This window comes from Alexandromys fortis, unplaced genomic scaffold (genome assembly GCF_014885135.2).
Source record: "Alexandromys fortis isolate MF-2015 unplaced genomic scaffold, M_Fortis_MF-2015_v1.1 scaffold_156, whole genome shotgun sequence".
Taxonomy (NCBI): domain Eukaryota; kingdom Metazoa; phylum Chordata; class Mammalia; order Rodentia; family Cricetidae; genus Alexandromys; species Alexandromys fortis.
In genome coordinates, this window is record NW_026068028.1 from 3,275,923 (window position 1) to 3,293,679 (window position 17,757).

A 17,757-nucleotide genomic window follows, 5' to 3' on the forward strand; every position below is an offset into this window, starting at 1 on the left:
GTTAAGGGTAGTGTTTGTCTAGAAGAAGAAAGTCCATTTCATCCCCATGCTCAGAAAATTTAGTAAAATGTCTCCACTCTTGGGCCACTGAACTTGTAGTTTGGTTGTGAGCCTTGCCTTTAGTGGCTGAGCCATCTCTCAGGCCACGGCACTGAACTTGTCCAGGGTGCATCAGAATACTCATTTCACCCTCCCTTCATCTTTTCTCTGTTAACATTGGGTCACATGTTGTTCATTTTGGCCTCAAACTTGCTATCAAGCAGAGGATGATCTTGAACTTTGGTTCTCCTGCCTCCTTCCAAGTGCTGAGGTTACAGGTGTGTGCCACTGCACCTTGGTGCTGAGGGTCAGACCCAGGGTTTCATGCATGCTAGGCAAAGTGTTCTATGTTTCCAGAATACTGACTCTCTCTCTTTCTGACAAAATTCCTGGATGTAGTGATGGCCAAGTTTGCAAGAGTAAATTAAATTCCTCATTGGCACTGTTTGACTTAATGTGTTTCCCACAAGGTTCCTGTTCACGAGGAATTGAGTGCCTAGCTCTTTTCATGGCTTTGTGTGTTTATCCCTCCACTCCCTTCCCTGCTCCACTCATGCTTTCCCACTGTCAGAGTCCAGTGCATTTGCACTGATGTGGTGTTGTCTCAGTTCTTCGGCTACTTAAAACTTGACACGACTGACTGAGCACTATTGATAATAAACTCAGCAAGAATAGAGGAAAGTTCTAGAAATCATTAGTCTGTTTGTTATTGCTGCTAATTTTGTTTTGAAACAGGGTCCTGCTCTGTAGCCCTGGCTGGCCTGGACCATGATATGTATGTAGACCAGATTGGCCTCGAACTCACAGAGATCCACCTAGTGTTTAGGTTATTCCTACTGTGCTCAACCTTGAGTTCTCACTGAAAGATTAAGTCTGTCATCTTTGGACGTGCTTGTTTGGTTGCTGCAATCAAACATGACTTAATCAGCTCTCCAGCAGTAAATGACACTCCTTGCTTGGAAAACAGTGAACCACATGGAAACTTTGGAAATAGGTGGAGATGTTTAGTCTGTAAGTGCTGACCCACACTGTATTCTTATAGTTAGCTACAGTGGCATTACATAGTAAACACGGTGCTTCACCATCTAGCGTAATCACTATGCAAGTACTGATGTGGTGCATATTAAAAGCCTGGCATTCAAAATCCTCTTTTGTCTTTTTATTGTGCATATGAACTTGTCAGTGTAGCTGGCGGAGGGGGTGGTTGGAGTACCGTGGCAGTACTGGTGCTGTTTGAAGAATCCTCATCTTAAAACTTGCTCACCATCACCCTCAGTGCCCTGTGCAGTGGTACAAAGAGAGGAGAGTGTGCATGGGCTTCCTCTGTTGCCCCCTTCTGCTGCAGGGTGTGGAAGCAGAGATGAGTGTGGCTGTGCATCAATATAGTTTTATTTTTAGACTCTAAAATTTGATTTCACACCATTTCACATGTTAAAAATTCTCTTCATGTTTTTCCCAATCATTGAGAAATGAGCCTAAAACAAGCAGTGGGCTGGATTTGGCCTGAGGAGTACTGTCGTTTGTGGGTAGACAGCTGATCTCAGTCTGGATAAATAAAAATGATCCAGTGGTTCTCTATCGTGGCTGAAGTTGCAGATTCTTTCCAGTATCATTCTACAGACAGTCTTTGTTAAAGGCATTGCTATATATTCCCCGATTTCGTTCTAGAGTAAAATATTTGTGTCTGCATCATGTGGAACACACAGAGCTGGAAGAGGGCATTGGATTCCCTGAAGCTAGAATTATAGATGTGAGCCACCTGACTTGGGTTCTGGGATCTGAACTTGTGTCCCTGGAAGAGCAACAAGTGCTTTGAACCACTGAATCCTCACTAAGGCTTTTAAACCTCTACTTCTTAATTACCTCAAATAAAGTTGTCTTTTTCCCTATTGGCATAAAGCTGTCAGTAGTTTTGATTGTTTTCCCTCAAAGAATAGGTGGTTTCTTCTTGTATATTCTTGGGCTATCCAGCTGAAATGTGATATTCTTCAGAAAGGAACACACAGTCTTTGGCTAGTTCAGGTTGTAGAAGGGCACTTGGAATTAGCATCTGGGGCAGTAGGTGTCAAGTGTACTGGGTCCCTCAGTCTATTTGCTTTTAGAAATTACTTTCTAGCATAGGTTCTCAGCTTTTGGATTAACTTCTGGCCCATGTCTTTACAAACAAAGAAAGTATGTTTATAACAAATGATTCTCGGGAATGGGGGACAATGTAGCTGTCTGTTTCTAGCTTAGCTACAACTTGAAGGTTTGTAGAGTCTCTCAGGTGATGTGCATTGACTTTGCCAACAGGATGTTTGAGGCTAGAATCAGGTCTATAGGCTACAGTGCCGTTGTTTACACGTTTACATGGATCCTAAATGTCCATAGCCAAAAAGTTACCTCCCTGCTTTGCAGAGGAAAAAGAATTAGAAGTGACACTATGAGGTTTTTAGTCTGAACCAGGAAATGGATTTTTTTGTGAAATTTGATTTTAAATTTCTTTTGGTAGTAGAGACTGGACCAAGAAAAGCTAACTCAATTTCAACAAGTCTTAACTTATAGTGTTCCTTATGTACCCCATGAAGTCCTCTATTGTATTTATAGAGAGACTAAGCTGCATGACTTGGATAATGAGACAACAAAAGCAAAATTCAGGTTAATAACATGACTTATACTAAAAAGAGAATCCAACTTTGTTTTGAGACTGGTCTCATTCTTTCTGTGACTAGCCTGGTACTCTACGCGTAGATCAGGCTGGTCTTGAACTTATATATCTCCCTGCTTCTGTTTCTTTGTTTATTACTTTTTTCTGTTTGTTTGTTTTTTGTTTCGTTTTGTTGTTTTGAGACAGGGTTTCTTCTTGTAGCCTTGACTGTTCTGGGACTTGATCTGTAGACCAAGCTAGCCTTGAACTCACAGAGATCTTCCAGCTTCTGCCTCTTAAGTGCTGGGATTAAAGGTGTGTGCCATCATGGTCCAACATGAGAATCTAACTTTAAGTCAGTGTACTTTGTACAGTGAAGAATTGATTATTGAGCCACTGAATTCTGTCCACTGTTGGGGAAATAGGAACCTAGGAAAGTTTGGAAACTTGGTCAAATCACTCACTCAAGGTTAAAGAAAGAACTCCAATTCCCTTCTTTTTCTTCACACCAGCACTAGTAAATTAGAAGACATGAGTACTGAAATTGTTAAGAAAAAGTTAGTTAGGGAGCCTTCTCCCAGCCCTTCCTCCTTGGTTCACACATGCTCTTGAAGGTGAACATGTCAGGCAGCCAGCATTGGACACAAACAACAGGGACCATCAGAAGCCTGGGGTCCCCGAACAGAAACCCTGCTATGTGTTCATAGCCTTCAGGGGTACACTGTAGATTATAAACAGTTTGTGCTTTTTTAGTTTTGTTTGTTTGCTTGTTTATTTGCTTTTGAGATTGTAAGAAGAGTTTTCTCCATGGTTTTACTTCTCTTCAATGCATTTAAAAGCTACTGGTGTTTAGAACTCAGGAGGTGTCAACAGGAGTATCTTGAATTCAAGGTCAGCATAGGCAAGACCTTGTTAAGAAAGAGTGTGGGGGGGGGGACCAGATTACCCCGCCTCTCCAGCCCCAACATAACTTTTTTGATTGGAGACAGTTTTAGCCAAGATGTGTTTTCCACAGAAATAACATAGAATGTATTATGTCCTTGAGTAAATACGGCTGAGATGGGAAGGAAGGCAAGACGGGAGTAGTCGAAGTCCATCATATGCTTAAATGTGGGGAGTGTAAATTATTTTAATTTCAAAGTCCCGAATGCACTCTCATTTAGTGTCTGTAGAAGCCAAGGTTTGATAGCAATTGCACCATGACTTTTTTCTTTTTCCTTCGTTCTGAGACAGGACTATATGGCCCTGACCTGTCTGTATTACATGCCCTTACTGTGATCGTTACCACTTATTTGGTTTTCATGAAATTTTCAATTTCTAATAAGTTAGGAACTAATCTGAGCCCACAAGATTTCAGGTGAATCCCTTCAGTCAGGTGTGGGAAGCATTCTGCTGAAGTCCCAGCACTGAGAGACAGGCACAGAGGTGGTGGGAAGTGTGTAGTAGCTTTGGTTTTAGGATGTGCCTTTATTGGGGCTAGACAGATGTCTCCTAGGTTAAGAGCCCTGGTGCTCTTGCAGAGGACACCCATGTGGTCAGTTTCCCGTACTCACATGGTAGTTTACAACCATGTAGAATTCCAGTTCCAGGGCATCTGACATGTCTGGTTTCTGTGGGTACCGCAGGCACACGGTGCACTAACATACATGCAGACAAGCACTTGTACACATAAAAGTAAATCTTTTTTAATATTTATTTTTAATTATGTATGTGTGTGTATATGTGCAACAAGTGCAGGTGCCCACAGAAGCTAGAGTCACAGGTGATTGTGAGTACAGGTAAGTGGCTGTTGACTGCTGGGAACCAAACATAGGGCCTCGAGAAGAGCAGTATGCACTCTGAACTGTTTAAAGTATTTGTAGTTCTAAAGTTGCCGTGATTTCTTCTTTCCTCCACCCTCCTTTTTGTCTCCTTTTTCCTCCTATTCTCTCTTCTTGCTCTGGGTCTTACTAGATATCCTAAGCTTACTTGGAATTTACCCTGTAAGGAAAACTGGCCATGATCTCATGGCAATCCCCCAGCTTCAGCCTTTCTAGATTATAGGCTATACTTACCTACAATGCTGCAGTTACCTTTACCCATATTTTAAAGAGTTAATATACAACTGAGCTAAGTCTCACAGCTCTTTGAATCAACATGTGCTGCTATAGAATTAAGATCTTTTTAATAATAGCAAGGTACATCCAAGCACATATGAACTATGGGGATGGGTTTTTTCCTGAAACGTTTGTATAGTTTAGCCGTGTACGATAAAGGACTAAAGACCCTGACATAAACATGGGTTGGACTTTGCCACTATGTGAGTATTGTGCCACATTTGCAGGAACAAAAGTTAAAGAACGCCTTGCAGGTCAAGGTTGTAGGCTTTGACTTTATGATCTACTACTTCAGTTTAGCATTTACTAGCACAAGTATTTCATACATGGCGGTGATCTCAAATATTTATATTTGATAACACAATATTTTAGGTTTAAGTATACCTAGATTCATTACATTTCTTTCCTAATTCTGTGCGGAAAAATAATGTTCCAAATTTATTGTTGTAATTGGCACTGAATCAATGACATTTTATTTATTCCTTTTGGAATGGTATTTGAGACAGGGTCTCAGGTATTCTGGGCTTGCATCAAACTGGCTCTAAAGCTGTTGCTATTGTGAACTCCTGATCTCTGGTGTGGGCAATCACTCCCAGCTTAAATGTCCTTTGGTGTGCATCCTTTGTTCATGCTGAGTAAGTTCTTGGGGCAGACCAAAGGCCATTAGAGATTTTATGGGGCGTAGTGTTCCTGACTTTCTAAGAGTTTTGTGTGTGTTTGTAATGCCTCTGGGATGTGTACTGTTTTCTGTAAACCTCAAACAATAGGGTGGTGTAAGTATTTACTTGTAAGGGAAGGAAGGATGCTGCTTCAGATAGTACTCATGTACTCGTGGTGAGGGCATTCTCACTTTCCTATATCTTACCTTTGTAAGATTACTAGTCTTAATGCTTTTTATGTAGTTGAAGTTTTACTGTAGACTTGTACATGGGTTTCTTTTCTTTTATTGTTGTTGTTCTTTGAGGCAAGGCTCACATAATCCAGACTGACCTTGAACTGGTCCTCAGACCGCACCTCCTTTTCCCAAGTGCCAGGATCTCTTTTATCTTTGTCTAGATTCTCTATTGAAGAATGAACTCAGTGTTTCCCCTGTATGGGAAGGAGGAACTAGGAGAGCTTAGCAGTTAAAAATGTTTAACTCTGTCCAAAGGATCACTGTGGATATAAATGGAAAGGTACCAAAAGCTGTGTACTCAAAGTTGGTATTGAATTGGCCACACAGTAGCTCATTCCTTTAATGTCAGCACCTAGGAGGCCTCAAAGTCCTGCTGTAAGTTCAAAGCTAATTCTGGTTATTCACTGGAACTCTGCCTCAAAAGAAAGAAAGGGGGGAGGTATTAAAACTTTGTTGAAAAGTGAGAAACCCTGTCTCAAGAAGAAGAGGAAGGAAGGAAGGAAGGAAGGAAGGAAGGAAGGAAGGAAGGAAGGAAGGAAGGAAGGAAGGACTATTTGTTTAAAAGATAGTACTTAGAAGTACTATGGTGGCACATGCCTTTAATCCCAGCATTCGGGAGGTAGAGGCAGGTGGATCTTTCTGAGTTGTAGACCATTCTGGTCTACAGAACAGTCAAGGCTATGCAGAGAAACGCTATCTTGAAAAAAACTAAAAGATAGATGAAAGAAAGAGAGAGAGAGAGAGAGAGAGAGAGAGAGAGAGAGAGAGAGAGAAACTTGGGGCTGAAGAGATGGCTCAACACTGGCTGCTCTTCCAGTGGACCCCCTTCCGGCAGCTCACAACCATCTGTGCCTCAGGTAAAGAGCAGCAGATGAGTATGGGAGCCTCAGTCCATATTGCTGTGTTCTTCATCCGCCTGTTTTTGTGGCCAGAAGTGTGTGTGGGCGTGACACACAGCCCCAAACCATAGCTGGTTTCCCTGGATGAAGACTGCCCTAGATTGAACAGTAAAATGGTTACTTATGTTCAGTCTTCCCCTAGAGTATCTTTCTGATGTGTATTGAAACAGAAACTGGAAGACTGTCTCAGAAACTGAAGGATGACTAGGCTTACTTTGAGCTGTTCCAGCCATCATTTTTCAGGCCATGCTGCTTTTGCCTAAAGTAATGGCTGGCATTTGGACACTTGGCTACCCCGCTATCCCAAGGAAAGTAGTTGAAGTTTTTGTTGCTAGAAGTATAAAGCTTGAGCTTCCAGCTAGTGTTCGAATATAGGAAACCCCGAATTTGCCCGACACTGGGAATGTGACAGCCTTCCATAGACTTGTGATAAGATAGGCATACTTGTTGGCAAATATGGTTTTTAAATGCTGTATAATAGAACATGCCAGTGTTTAAAAGCTTTGTATAACTCAGTTATCTGCTATGTTCCCATTGTCCAGTGTCAGGTGCTACTAACCTGTGGCCAGATGACGACCCATTCATAATGCGGGGCAGACAGAGCCCTCGGTGTAGCGGGACCTGAGACGGAAACTCTTTTCAAGGCCAACAGGGACCCAGCCTTTGGGAAACGAGGCCTACCACATTTAGTGTCATGACAAAAATCTCTACAGTGACCTGGAAACTTTTTCAGTGACAACTTTCGTAATGCAGACATTGTTTTCCTTTTTTCGGTCAAGCTAACCTATTGTCACAGGTCAAGTACAGGAGCAAGTGTCTTGCTGTCATCCATTAAACCGTAACAAATGAAGGTGCCTGTTGTGGGCTTCTGATTGGCTGTTTGTGTGTTTGTTTAATGTAGTGCTGAGGACTGACCCAGGGCCTAGAAGTGCTTGAAAGTTAGTATTTGTCAAAGTAGTTTCTTTGTTTCCTGATTGCTTTCTTCTTTTTTCTTTTCTTTCTTTTTTGTCTTTTCGAGACAAAAGTCTCCCTTATGTATCCTGACCTGGCCTTACACTTGGTAGTCCTGCTTCAGCTTTCCTGAATGTGACTGAGCAAAGTATGCTTGGACCAAGTGTAGGGCCCCAGAGCACAACATAAACTGTAGCATCTAAGCCCTTGTAACTTTGTTTTCTTCTTGTTTTCAGGGTGAGTCTGTGAAGTATTTCCTGGATAACTTGGATAAACTTGGAGTACCAGTAAGTTTCAAAACAATGGTTCTGGTCATTGATACTTGGAAGCAGTTATCAGGGTAGCATTTTCCTTTTTTTAATTTGGGGTCAGCTTGTTAGGAAAGTTAGAGAAAATGCTAAGTAGCCTGCCTTTTCCGTTACTTCTGGTGGCAGTGGCCAGATTCATGCTCTTTAAGAAGCTTCGTAGCTACAAACACTGACAGTTTTCCTCGTTTTTCAACATGAAAGAAATTTGTGTTTGAAAATGAGATTGCACATCATCTATTATTTTCCAATATTGTTGGGGTTTCTGTATCAGAAATAGAGCAGGACTCCTTTGTATTGGAGTCAGGGAAATAGGGCTCTTTCCTCAAGGTCTGCTGAAGAAACTGAGGGAAGAGAGTCACCCTTGGAAGGAGCTTGTTATCTTCCCAGTGTTTACTCCAGAGTCTGACTCAGCTGGGCTGAGGCCTGCTCATGGCTTTCCTGTACCCATGGCAGGCAGGAGCTCCACTGTCTGCTCTCTGCATTGGCGAATACCCAAGAGTCGTTGGAAGTAAGGTTTTCACTGCTTAGAGCTGTTGCCCGAGAGGTAATTTGTTAGTCACAGAATCAATCTAGTGCAGCTGCCTTTGCCTCCTCTTAGATTTCTGTTGTGAGAGCTTCTGGGCGCTGAGGCCTCAGTATTAGCGTGCTGATGAAAAACCCAGAACTAGTCTGCTGCGGGTAGGAGGGTTGCATACCATGTACTTGGGGCGCCAGGACCTGTACTTTTTTCCCCAGCAGGTTCGTGTTCACATTTTCCCTATGTTTTTCCTACTGAATTTGCCTGCTGGGTGTGATGTGATGGCACACATCTGCAATTCTAACACTCAGAGGGCTGGGACAGAAGATCGTAAGTTTAAGGCCAACCTGTTTTAAAAAACAAAGCTAAGTTTTAATTACATTTGTTTGCCTTTAAAGGAGTATATTTTTTACTTGCTTTCCCGCATAGATATAAGAATCTCCCAGGACTTGGGTTCTTTCTAACTTACTTTGTGCACACAATGCCTGTAAGGGGAGGAAAGCACTAGGGGATAATGTGTAGGTGGGGATACAGATGCACGTGTGCACACGCGAGTAGAGATGCCTGCTTTTGGGGTTGTGTGTCTTCTGGTTGTTTGAGACAAGGTCTCTCCCTGGTACCCTCCTGCCCCCACCTCTCCAACTCTGGGATGTAAGTGGGGCTCTGCTAACACCCACCATTTTGATGTGGGGATCCAAACTCAGGACCTCAGGCCTATGCTGCATGCATACACTTTACTGAATGAGTTTACCTCCTCCGCCCTAAACATTTTTTAAAATGTATTTATTTTTATTTTTTGTGTATGAGTGCTTGTCTATATGTGTATATGTGCACCACAGTGTTTACCTGGTGCCCCAGGAGCCCAGACAAAGATGGTGGTTTTCTTGGAACTGGAGTTACCTCTGCCATGTGGATCCTGGGAACTAAACCCATGTCCTCTTCAAGACCAGCTCTCATTACACAGCCCTGGAACCTGCTTTGTAGACCAAGCTAGCCTTGAACTCACTGAGCTCTACCTGTGTCTGCCTTCCACCGGAATTAAAGGCATGCACTATCATGTCTGGCTAATGATTTTCTTTTTAAAGAGTGCTTGCTTACAGTTTAAACAGAGCTAATTTGATCTGCTTTTCTGTTTTCAGTTAGGTTTTTCTCTAAGCACACCATTCATATACATCTTTTCATTGTTGCTGGGGTTGTATTTTGAGGCAAGGTCTCTTGTAGCTCAGGCTAGAATTGAACTTACTGTGTAGTCAAAGACGACCTTGAACTCCTCCTGAACTTCACCTCAGTGCTGGCGCAGCAGGCTTAGCTTCCACAGCTGTCATCCTTTTCCTGTCTGTATTAGTTAGCCCTTGTTTCTTTGTTGCATATATCACAGTTGATGGTTACTTTGTCTTTTACCCATTCTTTCATGAGGACCCCGCTTCCATCTTTATAGTAAGAGTTAAGTCCCTGGTGCCTAGTGACAGTGCCTGGCTCAAAGTAGGCAGTCAACAAATAGCTTGTAAATAAGTAGTCTAGCCAGCCCCAGCCATTTATAGTAGGTGCTTAAACTGCTGAACTGAGAGGAGTTCTGAAGCCCAGGCGCATTGTTGGGAAGGGGGGAGAGTAAAGCTGGCCGTGCTGTGTTGCTCACCCATCCTGTGAACTTAGGACAAGTCACAGAATCCCGTTTGCTTCTCTCCTGTTACAGCTACAGAGACCCTACTATGTGTTGAGCCCTGGGAAAGACATAAAATGCAGACAGCTTGTAAAGTCAGTTTTCCATCCTACCTTGACTTTTAAAATATTTTGCCCATGAAGCTAAGTATTAAAACTGCTCCTCTTTGAGTTTTGCCAAAGAGCCATGGGACTTGTGGAAAAGTACTAGCCTGAGAAAGAAGAACCAGTCGGGGCATGTAAGGAAGTGTGCCACTGGGGTGCAGTTACTCTCCTGCAGCCAGCAGCTGCCTTTGTTCAAGACCTTGTTCCGTGCTCACCAGCCTGGAGGTAGGAGCTGCAGTCTCAGAACATGTAGACTAAGGCAGGAGAGTTGTCAGCAAATTCCAGGTCAGCCAGGACAGCATAGCAATACTCCGCCTTAAACATAAGAGCGTGCACACGCGCCTGTGCAGGCACATACTCACACACTCGCATGTGCATAAATGTGTGATCCTAGCACTGAGGAGGCAGAGGCAAGAGGATCATCATGTGGCAGTAGCCACATGAAGGGTTCGGGAAGAGCTAACCTTGACAGTGATGCTCTTCCAGGACAAGTGTGCGGGTGTGCATGTCCTGTGCTCAGACCCGAATAATAACACAGAAACTATTTTAATTACAACGCTGTTTGGCCAATAGCTAAGGCATATTTCTAGCTAACTCATATATTTTAAATTAACCCATTCCTATTGTTTTGTATTTTACCACGAGGCTCGTGGTTTACCAGTAAGGTTCCAGGGCATCTGTTTCCTTCGGCAGCTATGTGGCCTCTCCTTGACTCTGCTTACTCTCTCTCTATATCTCTTCTAGCCTAGTTATAGTCTTCCCTGCTATAGACTGAAGCAGCTTCTTTAGTAACCAGTGGTAACAAAACATATTCATAGCATACAGAGGGGAATCCCACATCAAGTGAGTAAGAGCTGTTTGAACCGTTGCCTGGAAACAGACTAGCCTCTAGTCCAGCATGCACACTGATAGTCACTTGTGCTAGGTTAAAGGTTTTTCACACGTATGACAGTATGGGGCTTATTCACCGTCATGAAGGAGGTGTGTACAATGAAAAAGCTTTGTAACAAATTAGAGAGTAGGTCAGAACCAAGCATGGAAAGTGAGCCTCATGAATTATATTCTCAGATCCTCCTGTTTTTAGCGGGGCGCGGAACAGCATGGAGAAGCGTGGGCATTGAAATGATTCTGGGCTGACCTAGGAGTGGGTACTAGTGGGTGTGCAGGAGGGTGAAGTCAGCTGGGAGTTCCACCTCCCTGTGAGATGTGCACCGGTGGTGGGGCCTCACACCTGCAATTCTAGCACCTGGGAGGCTGAGACAGGAGGATTGAAGGATCTCAAGCTAGAGGCCAGCTTGGGCTACTAGTAAGACCTTGTCTTTCTTTCTTTTTTTTTTTTTAATTATTTAATTCACACATCTATTATTGCTACTCGTGGACTCCTAAGTATAAACCCTTTTCTCTTCCAGGATTACATTCCGTCACAGCAAGATATTCTGCTTGCCAGGAGACCCACCAAAGGCATCCACGAGTACGACTTTGAAATTAAAAATGTTCCTTTCAAAATGGTTGATGTAGGCGGCCAGAGATCAGAACGGAAACGTTGGTTTGAATGCTTTGACAGTGTGACATCAATACTGTTCCTTGTGTCTTCAAGTGAATTTGACCAGGTGCTTATGGAGGATCGCCTGACCAATCGCCTTACAGAATCTCTGAACATCTTTGAAACAATTGTCAATAACCGGGTTTTCAGCAATGTCTCTATAATTCTCTTCCTAAACAAGACAGACTTGCTTGAAGAGAAAGTACAAGTTGTGAGCATCAAAGACTACTTCTTAGACTTTGAAGGGGACCCACACTGCTTAAGAGACGTCCAAAAGTTTCTGGTGGAATGCTTCCGGGGCAAACGCCGGGACCAGCAGCAGAGGCCACTGTACCACCACTTCACCACCGCCATCAACACGGAGAACATCCGCCTTGTGTTCCGCGACGTGAAGGACACAATCCTCCACGACAACCTCAAACAGCTCATGCTCCAGTGATGACAAGACTTGCTATTTTAATACCTTGTTGTGGTTTTGATTGTTTCTGTTTGTCTTGTTTTTGTTTTTTTAAATAGCAGTTTACAACAGCGATTAGAAAAGTCTCAGTTCTGTGTCTAACTTCTTAGAGACCTTGTCCTTCTGCGGCCTTCAGTGTGGGACTGAAATCTGCTCACTTAACAACACATTGCCAATATCTGCTGGAATCCAGGCTTTGATCACTTCCACCTCAGCTTCCATTTAAGTCCAGGTGTAACTTCCTGGTCAGCCTCACACTAGGTGAATTTCAGGTTTGAATTCTTCTGCTTGCTAGCCGAGTTTTCCTGCAGTGCCAAGAGTAGGCAGCATCCTTAACTCTTTGTAGGGACAAGACTAGGAATGCTCAGCTCTAAGATGAGACCCGAGAGAGAGTGCCTTACACAGCGTGAAGGGGCTGTTAGAGGAAGTTCAGTCTAGGGCCCAGCAGCCTAGGTCTTTGGAGGCTGAGCTGCGCTGTGTTGCACTTGCTTGCACACACAGCAGTAGTTTTCTTCTCAGTGTCTGTAGCTTCTGAAGGTAATGTCTTAGTGTTTAAGTTTACAGTATGGAATTGGGTCTGATGCTGGTGCGCTCACAAATGGTACATGGACTCTATTGATCTAAAATAACCAGTGGCGTGCAGTTTGCCTTTTCCATATTTAAGTAGCAGTAACTTAATATGCTGTGTTAGAAACATTTTTGCCATAACAGCAGCTAGAAAGGGCATGCACCATAGCTGTTCCAGAGTGCCATGTGTCTATCTCAATTGGTTTCGTGCCTTGCTGGAGGAAAACTCTGTTGGGTCTTCTTTCTTTTGCCCTCCTGTCTCTATCTCAGCAGCTCTAACTGTGGTGTTTTGGGGGTTCTTTGTCACCAAGAGCTTGGTGGGCAGTATTTTCCTGTGAAATATGCAGAAGTCATCCTTTGAGTATCCCGTTCATGCTTAGTGTCCCTGTGGACACAGTTTGTATGTGTTGGTGCTGCTGTTGTGTAGGAGATGACAACCTTATTGAGGTACATTGGAATGTCTTAAGAATGCATCTAAGGACAAGTAATTCTTTTGGTCCATACTTAGGAGGTTTGCCTTTCACACACACATGCGCACACACACAAACACAAGCACTGCTAAGTTAAACCATGCCCATAAAGTAGCTTAGTGATTAGAGATACCCATAGTGACTGGCGTAGGAAAGCATTTGTCATGTTCCAGCTGGCCTGTGGAGTTTTCATAGCCTGAGCACACCCCTGCTTTCCCTGGAGAATGCATGAGGACTGTGGTGCCTCTCAGTTACTGTGTGACTCTTCTCAGGCAAGAAATTGGGCCCGGAAAGACTGGTCAACTTGGTGGCTTGCAGGCAGTGGTGTTCCTTAGTCCTTGATGGCTGGTGTGAGAACTGGGCCTCTTAGTGTCCTAACGAGGGATGTGTTCTCGACAGACCTGACTTGTCTTGGATTTGAACTCTTGCTGTCTTTTTATTTATAAATTCCAGTGTTTTCTTGCCTCTGGTAATACATGAGCTTAAGACATGTAGTCCAATATCACAGTGCAGGTGTTGGTAGCATAATTTATGTATATTTGAAATGTTGTACATCTAGTCCTTTTTGCCAAAAAGAATGTATTGTTTAAGTGTATGGGGTTAGCATAACTCCAGGGCTGATGGACATTTGAGCACGTGCACGGTAACACTTGGTTTGTTTTATGTTAATTTAGCAAGCATTGCTGTGCATTGGCCACAGCTAACTGCAGTGAAGGTAGAAAGTCCCCCCAGAAAGCAGTTATGTCCAGTTACACCTGACTCTGGTGAGAACAGAAACCATGCCTGTCAGAGCAGATCACTGACTTTCTCCATTGTGACTATTGCCAAGAAATGACGAGAGCGCCCGGCTAGACACAGCATCCTTCTGGAGCATGCAGACGCTCAGAACCAAGTGCAGTCTAGTACATTCTGAAGCAGTGGATTGCTTACTTGCAGTTTATACCGGGTTGTTTAGAATTCAAAGAACTGTCAGGCTCAGCCAAAAAGTTCTGGTCCATGTTTGAAAGGAATCTTACAGCTGAAAGTCAGGTCCTTTTGTGAATTGAATTGTGTGAAGAGGAAGGCAAAATTTAGCCAACAGAATTGAGAAGGTGCTCCACCCTCCCTGCCCTGCCTATGACTCCCCCAGTCCCTAAAGTGAGACTTGGAGTCGAAGCTCCATGGGGCATTGGACTTTGCATGTCTTGGGCAAGTGGATTGACCCGTGCCTAACTACCCCTTCCTGCATCGCACGATCACACAAGTGTCTTGGTTGACTTTGAAATTTTTTTACATTTAACAGAGTTGCCTTATAAATGAAAGACACCACAGATTTAACCTTAATTGTTTCTAACGGGGAAAGGGCTTCTTATCATCTTGAAGGTGTGTTTCTGCCACTTAAATATTCCTAATGTTCTGAAGTGCTGCTTTCTGCCAAATGCTGTCTGTATTAAATTGATGCCTCCATTTCAGTTTTTCTATCTGGAAAGGGTTTTGATAGCCAGAAGGCAGCTGCAGCCAAACAAGCCAGGGCACCCTGAAGAGGAGCATGTTTTCTCTCACAGTGCCGTGGTGGGCGCCTGACACCCAGCGGGTCCCTGTGATGCTCCGTTGGTGGCAGCTGTTGATTTCAAGTGAGAGGAAGTAGGACCACATTGGTGCCAGAAGTGACAAGTGTTGTCAGATGCAGCACAGCCTGTACCCTCTAAGTGAACCAACCACCGTCCAGTGTAAGCCCAAATGCTGACGGGATGTGTTCCTCAGCGTTGGTGTTCACATCCGGTTATGCCTCGTTTATATGAAGAATAAAATCTCCAAGTTATGTGGTTATATCCTGAAACTCAAGCTCTTTGGAAATCCCTCAAATTGGTGCTTTCATTATTTAATGATACATTTAGGCAAAACCCAAACAAACCATTTGAAACGTTACTCTGGATCGCAGTTTGTAGTGATGTTCTATTTCTCGTTCGAGGAGACCGAGTGTCAGTGTTAATCTGAATTTCCTGTATGAACTCACGCACCCTACCTGTAAAGCCCAGTCAAATCTTTGTAACAAATCCCCAAATAAACCTAGAGAAAGCCGCTCTGCTACCTTTTCGTTTCTTTTAATTTTATTAAAGATGGAGAGCACAGTCTTGCAGGTCCTCTCATTTGGAAATAGGCCTTGGCTATATCTTCCTGTTGTTTCAGCACATTGAATCCCACGAGCCCAGCGAGCCTGTGCTGTGCTGCTCGGGAGAAAGCTCTGTCTCCTTTCTTTTCTTCCTTTAACGCTGGGATGGCTTTTCAGTCTAGAAAGCATGGGTCACATGATGCCGTTTGCTTATGGTACGACGTTAGGACTTAGTCAGTTTCCACTAAAGATTGAATTCTGTGTTCAAACCTGATGGTGGCTTCTCAAATACCATCAGCTGGATACCGCTAGCCTCACCTGGCAGGCGCTTGCCTGATTCATCAAAGCGGTGTGTGTCCACTATCATTCTTCACCCGCCTGAATGTCTGAGCATTGAATTGACCTGTCCGTCCCTATATATATAGCGTTCAGGTCTAACCATCCAGTTTTAAGTGCCAAGGAATGGCACAGAACATTGTTTTCCATTTGTTTGTATATCTGTGCTTTTGAGACGGGGTCCCCCTGTCTACTCTTGATCTTGAATTTGAGATCTCCTGACTCAGCCAAGAGCAGAGACTACCATTTGCCCTTTCAAGCACACATGCCTGTATCTTGTGGGCTGTGAAGAGACTTTTGTGACCTTTGCTGTGTTAACGGTGATGAAACTCCAGATGGATTGAAGCCTACCTGAATGCAGGAAGCATAAACTTCCAATCTGTGACAATCACTGATCCCAAGAAACCACCTTTTTGCTATGTGATTCTGATTTTATTCACAGAAACAGCACTGCTAAAAAGAGTGGCGATTTGGGCCCTAACCGTACCCGTTTGGTGGTAGCAGGAGTGACGGGAAGGAAGGAGGCAATGTGTCCTGGTTAAGCGCATAAGGGAATGAAGCAGACTGCACTGTGTAACCTCTCTTTACCTCTTTCTTACTTGAAAGCAGAATCGCAAAATACTAGATGGCTTTTCTCTATTACGTGTGAGCTCTCGGGGCACAAGAAGCCTTATCCGAAGCACTCAGTGCGACTGTCACAGATACCGCTCCTAACGAGACATGGTTTATTTTACCCTGAATAAAAGTATTTGTGGCTTAGTTTTTTTTCTCTGTACATCTTTTTATAACTTTCCAGGAACTAGGCACATTGTCTGATACTGTTGTAAATTTCTTTGGCCAGTGCTTTGGTTCCAGAGTAGCAGTAAATTATTTCTCCAGGAGGTCTGTGAGTGGAAGGAATGGTTTCTTTTTATAAAACGAGTTGCTATTCATTTAGGCTTTTTACTTTTGTACATATTTTTGCAAAATTTGTTTCCTTACTATTAATATTTGCTTTGTAAAAATTACTGACATTTAATAAACATTTATAAACGATTCGATAGCATGATGTTTCAACTCTGACACCCGAGTGAGCTTCACATTTGAAAGCAGAAGCTAGCACACCCTGCTGAAGGCACGGGGGTCTACCCTCCCTCTCCCCAGCTCTTCCTCTGCGGAAACAGGTGCTGGCTAAAGGTGGGAGACTCAGCCTTCACGGAGTCCCCAGGCCTCTACTATCTGAAGCAGAAAGGGACACACCTGCCCTCCCCCTCCCCTGCTGCAATTGCCTCTCTCAGAGGCGCTGGGTCTCTGAAGGCTTCTCTGCCCCAGTCTTATCCAGTTACAGCAGGATTACTCCTAAGCCTGCTGTCGTCAAATTGGCATTTAAAAAGCAACACATCACTACTCGTTTTTCTCCCTCCAGATACAGAGTGGAGGAGTACGGTTGGGCGGTGGAGGGGTGGGTAGTAAGGTTTCCCAGCATCTCACGCGTCGCTGCTTCCCCAGTGAACACCAGGCATTCTTGGGTATGTTTGTCACTACTAACGAACCAATAATGAGCTGAGCTTGGAGCTTACAACTGCTAATCCCGGCTCCAGGAGGGCTATGCCAGGAGGACTGACCCAAGTGCCTGGTCAGGGTAACTACAGTCTGGTCTAGAAGGAGACTGTCACAAAGAGCCAGTATGAAAAGGATGGCTGTATATGAAGCCTCACGTGATACCTCAGTTTCCCCTTGAAGTCCTCTTCTGGAGGCCACGCGGGACCCTGCATTGCATTTGTCCTCTCTTCTCAGCTGTTGCTTGTCCCTTGTTCTCCAGACTTTCTTGTTTATGCCAACACTGGTAGTTTTGAGAAACGCTAGCCAGGGATTTTGTGGAATGTTCTATTGGGATTGGCCTGACGCTGGCCCAATACTTTCTCATTAGACTGTAGTATGGGGTTTAGAACCACCAAGTATCCTTTTTACGTTGTCTATTCCCATAAATCTATTTATAAAAATAGATGTTCAGCCCAGAGGCCTTAGACGATAAGAGACAGCCGTTCTCTGCTGGGGAGATGACTCAGTGCCTGCTTCATAAGCACGAGGGCTTTGGTTTGACCCTCAAAACTCGCGTGAAAAGCCAGGCATGGTAGTTCACACCTGTAACGTCAGGGCTGGAGATAGATTCGTGAAGCTCATTGGCCAGCCAGCCAGCCTGGCTTAGTCCATAAGC

At 43.9% G+C, this 17,757-nt stretch overlaps 1 protein-coding gene across 1 annotated transcript in view; it reads left to right on the top strand.

Moving 5' to 3' along the window:
* Positions 1–16,595, top strand: part of Gna13 (G protein subunit alpha 13) — a 39,470-nt gene extending 22,875 nt beyond the window's left edge. The window contains exons 3-4 of the mRNA XM_050164250.1: positions 7,743–7,793; positions 11,505–16,595. Of these exons, the coding sequence (XP_050020207.1) occupies positions 7,743–7,793; positions 11,505–12,077 (624 nt within the window). The 3' untranslated portion in view covers positions 12,078–16,595. The remainder of the gene's footprint in view (positions 1–7,742; positions 7,794–11,504) is intronic.
* Positions 16,596–17,757: the final 1,162 nt, after the last annotated feature.